The sequence below is a fragment of the Phocoena sinus genome, chromosome 14, assembly GCF_008692025.1.
Source record: "Phocoena sinus isolate mPhoSin1 chromosome 14, mPhoSin1.pri, whole genome shotgun sequence".
Lineage (NCBI taxonomy): Eukaryota > Metazoa > Chordata > Mammalia > Artiodactyla > Phocoenidae > Phocoena > Phocoena sinus.
Genome location: NC_045776.1, coordinates 10,198,991 through 10,217,215, shown reverse-complemented (window position 1 = coordinate 10,217,215; position 18,225 = coordinate 10,198,991). Strand labels below are relative to the sequence as shown.

The window sequence follows — 18,225 nt, the reverse complement described above, 5'->3', positions numbered from 1 at the left end:
TAAGACATATTTGTGGAGGATAGCAGGAAGAGTGAGTCTGAAAAAAATGAAAAGTATAGGACACAAGAGAGAAAGGAAAATGAAGAGAAACCAGGGATCACACTGTGGGATCACAGAAATTTAGTCAAAAGAATACTTTTACATGGAGACAATGTCAATGTCTTTATATTAGACAGTGTATTGGTATGAAAGAATCTAAAAATCACTGCTATTACACTTTACTTCTGGAAAAGAGATTTGGTATAAGTCAAGATAATGGGAATCATTAATTTGAAAAATAACTATTTACACCAAACAGAAAAGACAAATTGCCCTAATGTCAGCTCATTTATTATACTCACATTTTGCAAACCAATGAAAAATTTTCTCCTTCCTCTCCTCCCCATTCTGCCCATTTACACACTAAGAAGAGAAATAAAACTTCTGTTTACCCACATAGGCCATTAAGGAAATGTCTGATTTCCTCCAGAATACACTGCAGCTATTCTGCTATTTTGATTTTCTATAATGAATGTTATTATCTACCCAAAGCAGATAGATATAGGAGACCTTTTAACTTGTCATCTTGTCCAGCTGTTTGAGCCTGTGGGAAGTGGTATGGGAGTGATTTTCATAGTATGAGAAAACATATAAAATATATCCCTTTTGATTTTTAATTCATTACATGTGAAAATCACAATATTCTGTATATATTGTGTCAAATAAACATTAAAATTAATTTCATCAGTTTCTCTTTGACATACTAAAAACTTTGTGATAAGAGCACTTGACATGAGATCGACCCTCTTAACACATTTTTAAGTATCGTTAACTATAGAGACAATGTCGCATGCAGATTTCTAGAGCTTATTCACCCAGCTTAATGGAAACCTTATGCCTGTTGGATAGCAACCTCTCCTCTTTTAAAAATATTTTTAAATGTGCCTTTAAGAAAATTTAAAATTCTGTCATATTTATTTGTCAGTATTTTACTAGATAATCTTATCTTCTCAAATAAATTTTCTTCTTTCCAGTAACTCTGTTTTGTACGTATTTTATATATTATTGTGTGGACCTAAGCTTCAGAACACTATGCATTGATAGCGTGGAAAGCAGGAATTCCTTTCTCATTACTGTTTTAAATTATACTACCATGTGTGTTTCAGTATCAAGTGAGATTTTGACTGTTGATTTGAGTACATTATTTCATTCTTACTATTTATATTATGTGTGCATTTTGACTCATTTTATTTGTAATCCAAAATTTAAGTTTTGTCAAAGGACTTCTTAGCATCAAATGAAAAGTTTACACATATTTTTACATTATGTGTATATTATATCAATATAGCTAAGGAAAATATTAATAGGTTTTAAAATATTGTTTTGTTATTCTCCTAAAAATACTGAATATGTTTTCTCTTATGGATTGGGCTTTTGGTGACATACTTAAGAACTCTTTGCCTAGCCATAGAAGAGAATTTCTTCTCCTCTGCTTCTAAAAGTTTTGTTGCTTTAGGTTGACATTTAAATATATGATACATTTTGAAATAATCTTTGTATAAGGTGTGAGGTTAAGGTAGAGTTTTCCATTTCCTCCCTGTGAATACCCATTTGCAACAGCAAAATTTGTTGAAAAGACTTGAGAATTTAAATGTATTTGTGTATCTTCTCCCCAATACTGCTCATATCATCCAGATTTTCAAATTATTAGAACACACAAATATCATATTATAAAACAGGGATTTAATTTTTACTCCTGTTTATCTAATTATTCTTTCTTTTTCTTGATTTGCATTCTCAAAGGTATCATTTCATTGTCTTTCAAACAATAGTTTTGAAATAAAATAATTTGGTAAACAAATATTAAAGGAAGAAAAATGATAAATGCAATTTATTGAATTATTGCTCCAGAGATTTAAAAAAAGCTTAATGTTTCAAACCAATCAAAATAAATCAAGAATCTGACCAAAAAAACTCCAATAAAAAAAAAAAAACCCAACATCAATAATATGTTTATATTGGTTTTTGTAACTTTCAATTTTTATTTTATAAGTAATGGTTTCCTTTAAGCATTGAATGAGAGACATTAACCTGCTTCCACCCTCATCTGCATACACAGTGACAGTGTTGTTTCTATGCACTATCCAGCGTACACAGATTGACTCATAGCTCATCAGAATCTCTTTAGAAGGGTATGGGCCCCATGTTAAGAACTTGTAATGTATGACACTACTCTTAAATGTTTGCTGCTGTTAGTATTTACAAAATTACTTTGAATAAATTTCAAATTTACCAATTTTCTCATTTAATAGTATTTTTAAAGTATTTTATCTTTACTAACCCTTTTGTAGAGCAAAAGTTGTATCATTCTTTTTCTTATGAGGAGAATGGTATTCAGCATGGTTAGATTATCACTGAATTCAGTTAGTGTGGATGAGTTTAGTCAAGTTCTCTTGCTATTACGCCAGGCAATCTTTCTATTATTGCTGCTTAACTGTCGTTATTGATGTTTCATTCCCACAGGAGGGGAAACATATTTGAATTACATAACTGATTTTTAGACAATAAAAAATACCAATCAGTCCATACCATGCCCCAAATTAACACTAGAAAACAAACGTTCATTGCAATCCTCTCTAAAGGACCACTCTGTCTCTCAAAAACATGAAACAAAAGAAGACACAACAAATAAAAAACAAAGGACAACAGGTAGAGAATAAAGGGAAGAAAAATTATTTTGCTATCCTTTTCATTTTTTCTCAAATGCTAAGAGAAGCAAATCCATCAAGCTTACACAAATACACACAGTTATCATTGGAAAGCTGTGTACATGTATTGCTTAAGACTAAATTAAAAGTGTAGTAGAGGGCTTCCCTGGTGGCGCAGTGGTTGGGAGTCCGCCGGCCGGTGCGGGGAACGTGGGTTCGTGCCCCGGTCCGGGAGGACCTCACATGCCGCGGAGCGGCTGGGCCCGTGGGCCTCTGGGCCTGCGCGTCCGGAGCCCGGAGAGGCCGCAGCGGTGAGAGGCCCGCGTACCGAAAAAAAAAAAAAAGTGTAGTAGACAATGCCACTCAAAAAAAAGAAAAAAAAACTAGAGAAGCCTGAGTTAATAAATACTTTTTTTTTTGACTCTGTGGTCACTTTGATGCCAAGAATGATAATTAGCTAGAAAGAAAATGGCTTGTTGTTTAGTTTTCTGACGTTCTAGCACAGTTAAGCAATCTTCAGTATCTCATAATAAATTCATCATTAACAAATTACCAATGTTTGTAAAACAATCAAATTCTGATTTGAAATAATCAAGAAAATATTGTATACATAATAGAACATAGTTTTAAGATATAGATATATTTGCTTAGAAAATTTTTAATAATTTTAAAATGCGAGACTTTTGCCCTTCCTACTTATTCATAGATCTGCACTATAAAAAGCGAACCAGCAAACCTCATGGAAAATCTCATGAATTCTTATACACATAGTCACATTATAAGCTTTAGAAAACAAGTTTCACAATTCAAAGCATTTTTCCCTAATTGTTTTTGAACCCAAGTTTTAAAAATTTGATAATCTTGATGTCAAAATAAAGGTAAGGGAAAATGTTGCTTTTATAGGATGACATTGATTGTTCTGGAATCTAATTGTTTCAAATTGTGCTACTTCAAGACTCATTAGTCTGGTTGTTCTAATAATCTAGGAGCTAATTAGAAAGACTGCTTTTCTTTTATTGGTTTTAAGGTGATTTATTAGGTAATTGGTATTCCAAAACATCTTTTATTTTGTTTGTTTTTCCTAAATTAAGTAAAATTATCTATATGCTTAAATTATATTTTATACTCATTTTTATATACTCACTTGGTATTTCTATAGTCATAAGTAATTTACAAACATGTTTTCTATAAATCAATTCATTAAAAATGTTTACTTCCTATGAATATTAGCAGTAGATTCTATTATAAAAGACTATACAATAAAATGTGGTTTTGATAAAAATGAAAAATAGATTAATTTATAGTAATACGTATTATAGAAAATGATTTGGATAAACTTCAATAGGACCACTATATTCTAGGGAAAACATTCACATTGACAAATCATCAACATGTCATCTATAATGGATACAAAGTACCTGTATATTTATTTATTGACAAATTTATTCATAGTATTTCCAAAAGACAGTTATTACATCAGTATCAAGGAACCAGCTTTTAATAAGATGATTTCTTATCAATCAGCATGCCCTCTTATATGTTAATAACAGAAGCACTTTTTTTTTCAGTTTTTGCAAATAATTATTTTCCCTCTATCTTTTGCCTTTATTTTTAATTAAAATTTATTGATATACCAAAAATGTATAGGATTTGTGAATATATTTACTTATAATGGAAAACATTTACTAAATTTGACACTGTTTTCAATCATTTTATTTTTTAAATAGAATTTGCTTCTTCATCCTTTGTCTTTTAAGTTTCTAAGAGTGTGTGATATGTAAAATTGATTTTTTATCTTTTGGGTATCATCACCTTATAATATTTTTCATATTAATTCTATTACATTTAAGAATAGAGAGTCTTGTACTAGTCCTAGGATTCAAGTCTCTATTAGACATTTAGATGAAGTATTTTGGTCAAAAAGCCCATGTTATTTGCCATAGCTGTGTACGTATATATTGTACACACATTTATGGCAGAACTATCCTAACTAGTGTTGAAATATAAGTGGGATTATCTTTTGCAATTTGAGAAAAAATTATTTACCTCTAAATATTTATAAATGTTCTAATTAAAGAGGACCTCTGAAAATTATCATACCTTTCTCTAAAATATATTAATTGAACATAACTGAAGAAAATAAAGAAACTTGCAGAGAAATAACAAAATGAGATGGAGTTTTCCTTACAGTGGTCTTCAATATTATTAAAAATATGAGAGAGAGAAGAAGAGAGCTAAGATAGTAGGGTAAGAGAAAGAGAGAGCAGGGTTTTCCTTGGTTTACATGGACAGAGATCCCAATTTTATTTACTGATATTGCATCTACATTTTCTATAATTCTCCACTAAAAATATCACAGAATCTTGGAAAAATAACTGATTTGAGATCTTGAACAGTAAATATAAAATGATCCTATGTATCAGTCTGGTTCCAATTGAGAGAGACAGTAATTAAAATGAAGGAAGTTTAATATAAAGAATTATTAAGCTATAATAGGGGAGTAACTATAAAGATGTAATGAGAACTCCAAAGGGCACTCTGGGGTTCAATGAAATCATCTAAGGACAGACAAATGTGGAAGGGAGACAAACTTCAGATGTTCTTGGAGGAGGTGTGGTTGCGGCATCTTGCACGCAGGGCAAAGGAATTTACTGGGCTAGAACCAGTCCACATTCTCCAGGCAAACACGGATAGTCCTCCAGGGTACAAGTGGGCTGGTGGTTGGAAATGCAGAGGGAATTGGGAGACCACTGCAGGTGCAAGGCCTGGAGCACACAGTGACGACACTGGCAGGGCTGTAAGACCTCCCCTGGCCTGGGCTGGAGTCCTACGGTCGCCAAGCGAATGTACATTTGGGACTTTGGGAACTGTGCTTGTGGTTAGGCAAAGCAATACATATATTTCCACACATCCAGCTAGCTGGTCAACCGTTCAGCATGAGAAAGGGAAAAGCAAAAATGCTACACACATAGAACCAGGAAGAGGAGCCCTTTTCCTCCTGCAATGTGCATTCAGTGCCTTTTATTGACAAGACTCAACCTTGCACTCACAATAAAAGATGCTCTAATGGGCCAATCCATTATCATAGTTTCACAGTGCCAGTTCTTTTTAAGCAGGTAGTGATGGATGAATGTGCAGCTAGGAAGCAATAAATTGGCAGGTGGCAGAGCCTAGAACATATTGCTGTACCAAAAACGATGAAAGCAATCAAAGACTAATAGGTCGTGTCTAAAGTACACAGAAACGGATACAAATTCTGAAGACATATTTTTCTTAACATTGCCCATTTATAAATCTGTGATGTAGATTGCTTACATTCTTTTCTTTTGTTTTTACTTGAGTGTATGTATGTGTACCCATGCAAACGCACATGTATTTATTATTATTATTATTATTTATTTATTTTTTTGCGGTACGCGGGCCTCTCACTGCTGTGGCCTCTCCCGTTGCGGAGCACAGGCTCCGGACGCGCAGGCTCAGCGGCCATGGCTCACGGGCCCAGCCGCTCCGCGGCATGTGGGATCTTCCGGGACCGGGGCACGAACCCGCGTCCCCTGCATCGGCAGGCAGACTCTCAACCACTGCGCCACCAGGGAAGCCCACAGGTATTTATTTTTTAAACTAGCATGGTTCTGGGTTTTTTGAACATCAAAGAGGACTTCTCTTTCTGTGTGTGGTGTGGGGAAGGAGAGTGTGTGGGAGAAAAAAGAGTGAACTTCACTTTGGGATCCTTAGTATAAACAAATTCACACCAAGTCTATTGTCCTTGGCACAAAGTCTCCCCTCAGATTTTACTATTAAGAAGTTTTATGTTTCTTACTCCAATATTTTCTAAATTACATATTCTCTATATTTTATTCTTAGCAATTAACTTTGGGGAACCTCAGGCTGAGAGGTGTATTACAAAAGGTTCCTCTTTCTCATTATATTCCCTTTCTCATCTGCAATCAAAAGGTGAGATTCTTTCCTCTCTGCTTTCACCACCCAAATTTCCTGTTTGCCATCTGGGGAAGTATATGCTGTTTTTCATCTTCTCTTGGCTTAAGCCAGAATTTACACTATGTGACATGTATAGTTCTCATTTTATGTTTTGATGGTGTAGCCACTTCCTTATTTTATTGATTATTTATTCTTTATTTTTAATAAAAAAAATTCCCTCTGAAAAATTTTAAACAGAATGCTCTTTACAATATTTCACTTATCAGCACCATTTGGTTTCGTTGTCAAGATTATGATAAACAAGTAACTTTTACTACCCTTTGTAATATTTTTATGAAACTTATTTATATAGATATAAAACTTAAAATAATTATGGTTTCTACATAAAAACCATTCAGTTACACAAGATATGCTTTATTATCTTTTAAAGCAAATATTTTCTGAGAGCTTAATCCATTAAGTTTTAACATTCACACATTACTATCAAACTTTTAGGAATGAGTAAGAAATTAACAGCACTTTTGAAAGTTTGTATTGGCACCCTGGGAGGTATGTATTAATATTTGGTGCTTTGTTTTAGTTGTACTTGAAGGAAGCTTACCCAGTAAATTTCAGACCAGAAATATGAGTGTAAGTTAGTCTGATTCCACATGTAACATCTAAGAAAACATGGGGGAAACCGTGACAATCCAGGAGCCATGATAGCCCTAACGCCCATATTATTTTTTCTTTTTCCATGTTATTAAAATAAGGTCATTGCCATGTGCTAGGAAGAAAGTATGTATGGTAACGTTGCACATATTGGCAGAACTCAAATCGTCCGTCCATTGAATTGATTTCAATTCATAAATCATAGTGTATGTAGCAGTGCCAGTGGGAATTTTGAATTCACATTGAATTTGAATTTGAATTTGAGTGGAAAACCATTACAGGTAGCCATGCTATGTACCATTCTTTCAGGTACATATAGACCTGGGAAAAACTCCTTGGTTTGATAGTGACATCTATGAGCCCTCTAAGAACTATTTGATGATTTCTGGCCTTCCTCCTTAAAGGAAACTGATTGTAATATAGGGCTGATCAATGTGACTTATTCTGAATTTGAGCAGTACACATTCCGGGAAGGAGGTGAGGATCAGCTGTACTGACCTTATTTTAATTTTTGTCCTTAAAATTGTAAATGTAATTACTTATGAGTACAGAAAGAGAAAAACCTTTTTCCTATTTCTCTTTGGATTGAGCAAGTAATCTAAGGATAGCTAGTCTTTATGATTAGAAGGGCATAGATAAAATGAGCATCATTCTTGGAGACAGATATAAATGATAATTCCTGCTTAACCACTTATAATCTATATGATGCTGAAAAAGTTACCTAAATTTTTGAAGCATAATATACACATCTGTAAAACTATAGAATTTCATAGATTTTCAATGTTGGTTTACATTTAAACTCTTAGCAAGTCACAAGAGAATTCTATGCCACTGCATCCAATGGACGTTTTTCTTCCACAGCAGAGTTTAACTCTCAGTATAGTTTTAGAGTTCATTGCACCAAAAATTAGTATTTGTGTTACTTTTTGAGCAGTTATACTTATTTCTAAACATTGGTATTTCATTGTTTTTACTTCTTAGAAGTGTCCAAATAATAAAGAAATATCAATTTATCTTTAAATAAATAAATTAACCCTATCTTCAATTACTGAATGGTCACACTGGATACTTTTATAGATCTAGGATACATTATAAGAACTTTGTGATATGATTCTTTTTATGCCTATTTCATCATCCTACAAATTTCATCATTACTTATAAAGTTTTCCCAATGTGCTTTTAAAAACTTATATAAAACTTGTATGATGAATGGTCTAGAAGGTTGATGCAACAATAAAATAAATTTTCCCATTGCATCATTCTCTTCTTGGTAAATGTATTGCTCAAAGTATTGCATCATCTTTCAAAAAAGATATAAAAGCAATGATACACTAACTTTTTAGTCTGATATTGTTCTTCATTAAAAACAGTAGAAAATTCAAATTTAAAATTTTACATCCATAATGACAAAGAAACTAAAATTGCCAGAGGAAGATATTTCACAGTTCTTAGGTGAATTAGAAGATGAACACCAAAAGCAGAAGCCAGCACTACAGACTCAAGAAGGTGGTGAAACTGATCATGTAAGCAAAGCTTTAGACTGTGAGTCCTCAGATGAAGATAGAATACATGAATATTTTCAAAATCAAGAATCAATGAGTGAACAATATGATTCTAAGGATAAAGAGAAAATATAGTAATCATCCTTTTAGTCATTCAATAGGAAGGACTTCCTTACAGAATATTTTTAAATGAGAATCTGGGCTGTTCTGTTTTGCTAGAATTAAATGTGACAGTGTTTTTTCATCTATTATAAAATTTTTGCAGCAAAATCTATTTGATTTATCCTGAAAATTGGTGAAGACAGAATGTATCCAAATGTAACTGGAAGGAAAAGGATGCAATAGAATATTTCTTTTTAAGTAGATTGATTATGCTATTTGCTTTTTATAAATCTAAAGATTAAATGCTCTGCAATCATGGAACAAAGAAGATAGCCATTCTCCAGCAAAAATATGAGCTGTAAAAGATTTTTTAAAACTTCTCAAAGTATTATATATTGACAAATATGTATTTGCCATGTTTGCATTTTATTAACATTTGATCAAGAGGGCCATAACATTCCCCTCAGCTTGACTCAGTTTCAGACAAATTTCTTCCTGACTAGAGACTCCTGATGTACATTTTCTTAGAACAATTACACTAGAAAACTTCTAATCACAAAATCTTTCTCTGCCCCTTTGGAATAGAGATAAATCTTCTCCCAGCCTTTTCCCATTTTATAATGCCGGATGATCTTTCTCAAGGACCTGGAAACCATTCCTCTGAAATGTAATCATCAAGAAAGACAGGGCTCCTATCTCCCGGTCTCTATGGGAGATTGGGAGCCTAACTTCTGCTAGAGTCAATCAGCAAACGTAGATGGTCTAATCACATTGACCAACCTCTCCGCTGATGTGCCCTCCAGGACGTTTTCACTAGCTCACACCAGTGTTTAAAAACTCTCCTGCTTTTGGTTTCAATAGATTTAAGTTCTCTCTCCCCTATTGCAATAGTCTCGACCTTTTGTAATAATCTTGGATAACATCTTCCTTGGCATCCTTAACAAGCGTCCGGTGCAATTTTGGTCTGCCACATTTTAATAAAGTTGTTTGGCACTGTCTCTTTATATAGCTGTGAATTGTTTATAAAATATATTTTTTTAAGTAAATGACCGAATGGTGAACTGTGAGAGCTGTTTTCTCCCCTGAAATAGTGGGAATGGAGGCTATTGATACTTCTTCCTTCAAAAACTATCACCTCTATGCATGTCCACATCAAAAATCTTTTTGTTCCCTTTTTACCTCACTGGTCACACCTACTTTGTATCTTTTGCAGGCTTCTCTTCCTTTAGCAAATCCTTAAATATTGCTGTTCCCAAAGGCTCTGCCCTATGTTCTTTCATATTCTCACTTTATATTTTCTTCCTGGGTGACATCATATACTTTCTTACCTACAAATATTCTAGTAAGTCCCAAATTGTTGAATTCGAATGGACCTCTTCTTTTCTGCTTTTACCTGACCTGTAAGCAGTAAATAAAAAAGGTAATAACTCCCTCCTCCTTGGAACACTTTCTTTATTTGGTTTCTAGGCTCCCACACTCTCCTGGTTTGCTCCTTACAACTCCCAGTACTTACTACCGAGTATCTGGGTCTCAGTCTTTAGACTTAGTCTTTTCTCTGTCGACTCTCTCTCCTTAAGGGGTCTTATCACACTAAAGGTTTTAAATATCACATATAGGCTAATAAATTCAAATGTATATCTACAGAGAATTGTAGAGAAAAATACCCTATCATTGTTTCGAGAAACATAGTCTTCATGCTCTGTTCATTTATTCAGCTAATTATTATTATCAAGAATATCAAAATAAACTCGTTCATTTATCACAGATATCTTATAATCTAGAAAACATGCAAAACTAGAGACAACTCGTTTGACAAATGTATAAGATCTATTCAAACTAGGTATAGATAGGGAGCAAAAACATGACAGTGAAATGCATGGATTCTGATGCCAGCACTTGGGATAAAATATGTCTCTGTTTTTTCTTAGGAAGTAACTTCTCTGGGCCTCAGTTTCTTCACCTGGAAAATGAGGCATGTAATATATTTTCCTCACATATTTCTAGAGAATTAAATGGGTTAATGCTATAGTGTTTGCTAGAATCACGTGTGGGACATTGTCAACATTATTTGTTTAAAATTGGTTAGATTACTTATGGTAAATTTGAGTTCAGTTTGCAATATAGCTAAAATTTAAACAGAATTAGATAAAGACATTTCAGAAAGGAAAGTTGATATGAACAAAACTACAAATTTGAAAGTGTTATCTATGTTTTAAAAAACAAGCAGTTCAGAGTACGAACAAGATTTTTTTTTTTAAATCAAGGTAGATAAAATTGTGACCAAATCAAAGACAGTGATAAATATGAGGCCAGGGAGTTTTGCACTTTTATGTCCTAGTTTTGGAAAAACCACAGAAGTTTTTTTTAACACTGAAGTCAGAAAACTGTGCTGTAGGAAATTTCATCTGCTCTGCCTTCTGCTATTATTTCCTCTGTACCTAATGTCCAAAAACTCTTATGATCATGCTTTCACTGTCAGTGAGCAGTGAGTAGAAAAAACAAACACTCATTTCTCAAAAAAGTTGATTATTCTGCTATATTATAAATGTACTGACTTCTGAGTTCTTGCCTAAGAGTCAGGGTCCGTGAAAAGAATGAAAGGTCCACTGAGTCAGTAAAGATATGAATGGATTCTAACGCAATTGTGAAGGGAGCTAGCTCCTACTAGGAATGTATATCTCCATCTTGCCACAGGATGCAAAAGTTGCAAAAGGTTATTATAAACATTTTAAATTATGGTTGTTATTATAAATGACAATTGAGGAATTAGGATAAAAGGTCCAGTGTAGTCATTGGACATAGGTAGCATTATTCTAGAAGCATTTATCACCATGAGCTAGAGCTCTGGTCTAAGTCTTTTACTGTGTAAATCATGTTGCATTCCCAAATCTTCTGCCCAACTCAGCCTGGTCAAGACCACTGAACATGCAATTTTGTTGGGTAAGTGGACTTACCACCAAGGACATTTACAGAAAGAAATGTATAGCGTATGAAGTAAATTAAGCCTATTTTTTTTTAAGTTTGAGTCTACATTGTCCCATCAATGGGGTACTCTGAATACATTCATATGTACGTAAAGTATGTAAAACAACAAACCACACTAGTTTTATACTTTAAATTTGACATATATAACTATAAAATATAGTACTACTTATAATAATTGTAAAAATATAATTTACCTGACATATGTAAATATGTATAGGTTAGAAAATTGTAAGATAAATGGATTATTCCCCAAATTATGTGACTTTTAAGGAAACTGACTTACTACATTTAAAGTATCATTTATTAGATTTACGTGAATTATTTACGTGATTTTTTAAAACGTTGCCTATTTGTTGATGTGTCCAGGTAACCAGGTATGTTTGAAATGCTTGAGAAACTTAGATATATCAAATTTTTAAGCATAGATCTATTTGTAACACCAAGTTTAAAGAGATGTCTAAGCCCAGTGTCTATAGAAGCCATGGGTCCCAGTTCACTTGCATTCTGTTTTTGAATCTTTCTATCCTATGTTGTATGTTCACAGGTTTCTAAATCAGTTTGCTTTTGGATCTAGAGGACAGTGTGCTGCATTGTGGAGAGTCTCTGAAAGTTTTATGTTAACCTTTCACTTTATCTAAAACCCTGGGTACAAATCCATTTAAAATAGATATTTTAAGTTTAAATTCATTTGTATATTTATAATCATTTTTTATTATTTTTAAAAATATTTAGGAAATACTTATAGGCAAGATTTGAAAATTCTTTCCAGAATAAAATGTATTCTAGCATAAACTTAGCTGAATAAATTTCACAAGACATTTTAAGACTCATGTAAAATCCAAATTGTCTCTGGCTAGCTTTATTGATAAATTCAAGCCTACTTAGAATAATTGATTTTTATAGTATATATACTTATTTGGTATTTTGAAAACTAGTTTATAAGTTTTTTAAATGTTTTATGACATTTAATAGGATACCTAAAAAAATGTAAAGTTATTGTGTACTGGAACTGAGACACTCAAAGAAGAATCTAATTTAAACTCTACATTTTAAAAATGAAAAAGGTAAGCTTCACATGAGAAAATGTGTGGAAAAAAATTGTGAAGTAATGATAATTTATTTCAAAATGAGTATGCTTTCATAAGTCTTTACATACTTAGTAATTCATTTGAAATTGAGTTTCACTTGTGTTGATGTCTGATATATTTTATATATCATTTTATCTTTATCTTCATGATGAATGGAAAAATAAAAGTTAATTAAAATTATTTATTCTATGGAATCACAAAAAATAATTTTTCTTTATTGAACTGACAAAGTACAAAGGATTTACTCTTGAATCCTGACTGTTAGCAGATTTTTCAAACATTTGAGGAATTTGGAAGTAGAAAAGGTGACGTTTATATATTTTTTTAAAAGAAAGAAACAAATTATACAGAATTTACAGCATTAAAGCATGAAATTAATATAGCTAAATAACGCTTATTTTTATCATTTCAAAGTGGGAGGAATACATAGCAAAAGTTATTCTATATAATACAAGGCAATGTTTCGACGTCGGCAATTTATTATGGATTCTTACCTGGCCAGAGACTGCATTTTCACAAACATAAGTCTCATAGTATTCGGGGAACTCAGGAGCATGATCATTGATATCGAGAACTTGCACATACACAGGGACTGCAGAACTCTGTTGTATACTGTCTGCAAATTGAATAAACAGAATGAAAATAAAGAATGCTAATGCTGTCTTTAGGGGGAAAATGGTCATGAAAACTGCATTAGAGGCTATGTGGTACATTTTTACTTTACTTGAATAAAAGCTGAGGACAGGATAGGTGTATAATTCATCTATTTATCAACAATACAGCCTAGAAAAAATGTTCTCAACACATTCAGCTCAACCAGTGTTAATCCAGTGCCTTGTATCTGCCATGGACTGTAGGAGCTGTCGAGGAAAAGCAGTAAAAGTAAAGGAGATAGTCAGGTTCATGAGCACCCTCCACTCTAGTTGTGATGATCTAAATTGTCTTCAGACATGGTCAAATGTACTAGGAGGCAAAAATGCCTGCAGTTGAGATGTGTTGCTCTATCATAACTTTCACAAAGGCGCTTGCTCACCAGAAATGAGGAGAATGATGATTTAGTCCTTGTGTTAAATATGAAACACAGAGCCAGTGATGGTGGAAAGATGAAAAATAGTGGGATGTTAGCCCCTTCTAGAACCTAATCTGGCAATGGATAGTAAAAGTTAAACTACACATATCTTTGACCCAGTCATTAGTTTGGGAAACATATGCTACAGTCCAAGGCACCAATATATAAGAGTATGTAATCCAATTTATTTTTTCCAGAATTGTTTGCATCCCAACCAAACAACTGGAAGTAACCCAAAAGGGATTGGGGAAATAAATTGCCACCAAATTATGAAATTGTGTATGCTTATTAAAAATGAATGCATCAATGTAACACATGTAGTAATATCATGAACTTTAAAAATGTATTTTAATCTTGGTTCTCAATTTGAGAAAAATGCTTACCACTCTTTGTCTCAGTTGGTTTTCTGTAAAATGGAAATGATACAAGTAACAAGCTTATAGAGCTCTTATAAAGATTAAATGAATTAATACATATGAAACATTTAGAAGATCACTTATATAAATAAGCAATAAACACTAAATACTATTATTTTATTTATCTACTAACCAGAAGTGATATACATGATGTTTTGTGAAGTGCTAAAAAACAATTTGAAGCATAAGTTATTGTATATTTGTATATCATTATTTTAAATCTTTCTTTTTTATTTTAAAAAGCCATGGGAAGGTACATACATTGAAGAGTGGGGAGAGGGAGTTTCTTTTGTTTGTCTCAGTGCTTTTATTTATAATCTTACATGCTCTTTCTTTTATAATCACAAAGCATTATATTTGCAATTGTAATTCATAAGGGCAAATACAAATTTAAAAAAAAAAAGAGGCTTAACTCTACCTGTTGAAAATTAGGGAAAAGTCTTTCCTTCTTCTTAGAGAAGAGGACACAATATTTGTGTCTAACAATACAAATAACACACTTTAAAGACTCTGCTTTTTAATAACTTAAATTGTAGTACTTCTAATTTAACAGAAGTTAATGATATAGTCTTACAAAAAATTCCCCTTATATATAAAATAAGATTACAGTGGCTAATTATTTACATAAATTCATTAAAACATGCTCTTTCAATAGTTGAAGGCTACTTTACATAGAAACACCTTTTTCAAAGATGTCCAGTCCTCCTTTGAACTGATTTGAATTCTTTTCTCAGCAGTCTTGTAAGTAATGATATAAATAATTCGTTCTCAGAAATATGCAATGAATAAAATTTTCGTGCTTTTAGACAAACATCTTTGTGTTTTCTGACACCAAAAGCCTTGGCGTTTCTTCCGTGCAGCAGGCATTTACTCCACTGCAACATTTGCTCCCCATCATTTATCGTTTAGTTAAACAGAAAATTCAAAACCCAGACCCAGTCCTTCTGCAGTTTCCAAAGAGCTATTCAATGTATGACAAAAAGTATGCAAGAGATGCTTTGTACTCCACCATCTCATCAGCCTACTGCTCAATAAGGTGAGTAGTAAGATATATGTTCAAAGACTTTCAAACAACAAGCCAAGAAAGTAAACATGATTAATAAAATTCTATGCAAAATCAGTTTTGAAAGGATGCAATCTAAAACATTGAAAACTCACAAATTGAATCCTTTACTGTACTATATTAAAACCATTGACTAAGTAATAGGGAAGATTTTGATAATCCTTTCCATTGTGTTCTATCCATTCTTTTGAGCCTGAATGAATATGGTTGATCTAATTCTGATTGAGAATTCTGAAGACACAATCTAAGTGGTAAACTGGGATGATTTTATCTATGTTTTGCAACCTGAAAATGGAATCATCTGCTTCTCTGATTATTAAAGATGTGACTATCAGCACTGCTGACACAATGAGTTCAATTTGAACACATTTTACTGGGCAATATTTTATATGCCCAGTTTGAAAAAACTTACAAAATTTATATTCAATTTTAAAAAATTGATTTAAAAATGCATTCATGAAAAATATGGTAAGAACATATAATTATATAATTAAAAGTTCTTAGAATTTCAAGGGATTTTTTGTTTATTTCTTGTGTTTTTCTGAATTTTCCATGATTTATTTCTTGCATTAAACATTATTTATTGCCATAATAAAAATGAAGATATTTAGTGGTAAGTATATAAATAAGCTGTAGTAAGACTGTGCAGACATTTTGAATTTAAAATAATAAATTAAATGAACATGTATGAATTGACATATAAAATACCATTTAATTCTAATTTCAGCAACACTTTAGCTTTTGTCTCTATGTTTAGAGATTACTGAATGGTTTAAAAAATATGGGGAACCAATATATGGTTCCCAAATGAGTACTTACATTTTTCTGTGGCTGTAACACTTAGGTTATACCAAGCACTAATCTCTCGATCAAGAGAGTTAGTTGTGAAGACTGTACCATTGTCATCAATGCTGAACACTTTGCTTCTGGTAATAGAATACCTGCACACACACAAATAATTCCTTAATTTTATTATTTTCTCCATATAATACTCTTTAAAGAGTGTATAATACTCTTTTTAAGCAATAAAATATTATCAGGTCCACACTCTACACAGCTAATGCAATGCTGAACAATTTTCAGAAAGGTAAATTCTACATTTAAGATTCAAATCAATGGAGACAGGAAAAAAAAAACAAAACACCAAAAACCTAAAACAGTTCTAGATTTCAATTGACACGTGTGAAATCTAGACACATGTCACTCATTCTTATTCCCAGAAGAGAATTTTCATAAGTGAATGACTTGGTTAAAATGAAATGGCAAATGTCTTTTGCAAAATGAAGAGAAGTACAAATAAACAGGGGTAAAAATTAAAGCTTGTGAACCTTTGTTTTCCTTTGAAGCAATGTAAAACAAATTGTCAGTTTAGGCTGCTGAGTCTCCTTGTTACGCCACATAGTTACTTTCTAAATCTGTGCATCATATTATAGTTACTTGATTGCTGACATATGAGAAATGTTTGTCTTTATTTAAGGAAATAATTAGATAATATCTAATAAAAATAAAGTATGTATTTATTACATGTATTTATATACATATATATGTGTGTGTATAAACATATAAACATATCTCTATATATACATATCTCCTAAAAGTGAGGAAGTAAGGATAGTAGGTGTAATGTGCTATTATTAGATCATGCATGGAAAGAAGCCAGATAATAAAATTCTCTCATGCAAAAGCCCGGAAAATAATCTCAAATTCCACAATGAAAGAAGACTTTGAAGTACTCAGCATGTCTTATCTTCTTGCAAATGATCAATAATTAAAGTTAAAGAAGAGTAATAACTAGGGTTCAGTGATGCGTTCTCATTGCATATATATCCCTAAAGATTTTGATAAGACATCAATGAGATTTACCATAATTATGTGGCAAAAGATGAGAATATTTTAATCTTTAATCTTTAATATTTTAATCTAAAAATATCACACTAATTAGTAGGTTGGTGTTGAGGGGAAAATTAAAACAGAAACTACAAAGAATTAAGCTTTAAAAGAATTCAGTTTTAGCTCTACTCATTTTTAAACCTTTATAAGCAATTTGCTTACATATCCACAAGTGGTCACATTTCCTACTTAGATTTGTTGACAAAACGAAACAGTAGTTTAATATTTTGTAGTAAGGGTACAGAATATCCTGTTTCTATAATACACCATTCCAGATAAAACCAACCAAAAGTTTGAGATTATTTCCTTATAAAAGTTTTTAAAAATTATGACCCTGAGTCATCAGTAACATTTTAAATAAAGGTGAATACACACAATTTAAGAAAGGAAAGAAGTGTTTAACACATATTAGAAAGAGCTTGAACTAAAAAGCTTAATATATAAAGTTTTAATCTTTGGTTTGCTTCACAGTTCCTTTTTTAAAGACTCTTCATTCCTCTAAAAATGCTGAGCGAATAGAATGTGGCTATGTAATGTTTTCTCACTGCTAAGAGCTCTTGACAGAATGATAGAAACAAATGATTCTTGCATACATATAAGGATGTCTTTATAGTGGGTTCTTAATCTTTGTACGCCTCTACTATTCCCACTTCCCAGAAGAAAAATTGAGGCACATAATAGCCAGGCCCATATACAAAGCCTACAGATTCCCAAGTAGGTGCAACTCCACCAGGTCTTTCAAGAATTTTAAAGTAATTTTTTAATGCACAGGTGAAAGATGTTTAAAGACAGCCTCTTCCACTGGTGAAAGACACCATGATACTATACATAGA

The 18,225-nt window shown here is 32.3% G+C and overlaps 1 protein-coding gene across 3 annotated transcripts in view; it reads right to left on the bottom strand.

Moving 5' to 3' along the window:
* The window catches only part of CDH19 (cadherin 19), a 50,268-nt gene that overhangs the window by 12,265 nt on the left and 19,778 nt on the right, over positions 1–18,225 (bottom strand). For all 3 annotated transcript variants that reach the window (XR_004345395.1, XM_032602782.1, XM_032602781.1), the window contains exons 7-8: positions 16,322–16,443; positions 13,449–13,570 (exon numbers count right to left, since the gene is read on the bottom strand). Coding sequence is in view for 2 of the 3 variants with exons in the window: in XM_032602782.1 (XP_032458673.1) it covers positions 13,449–13,570; positions 16,322–16,443 (244 nt within the window). In the remaining variant the exon portion in view is untranslated. The remainder of the gene's footprint in view (positions 1–13,448; positions 13,571–16,321; positions 16,444–18,225) is intronic.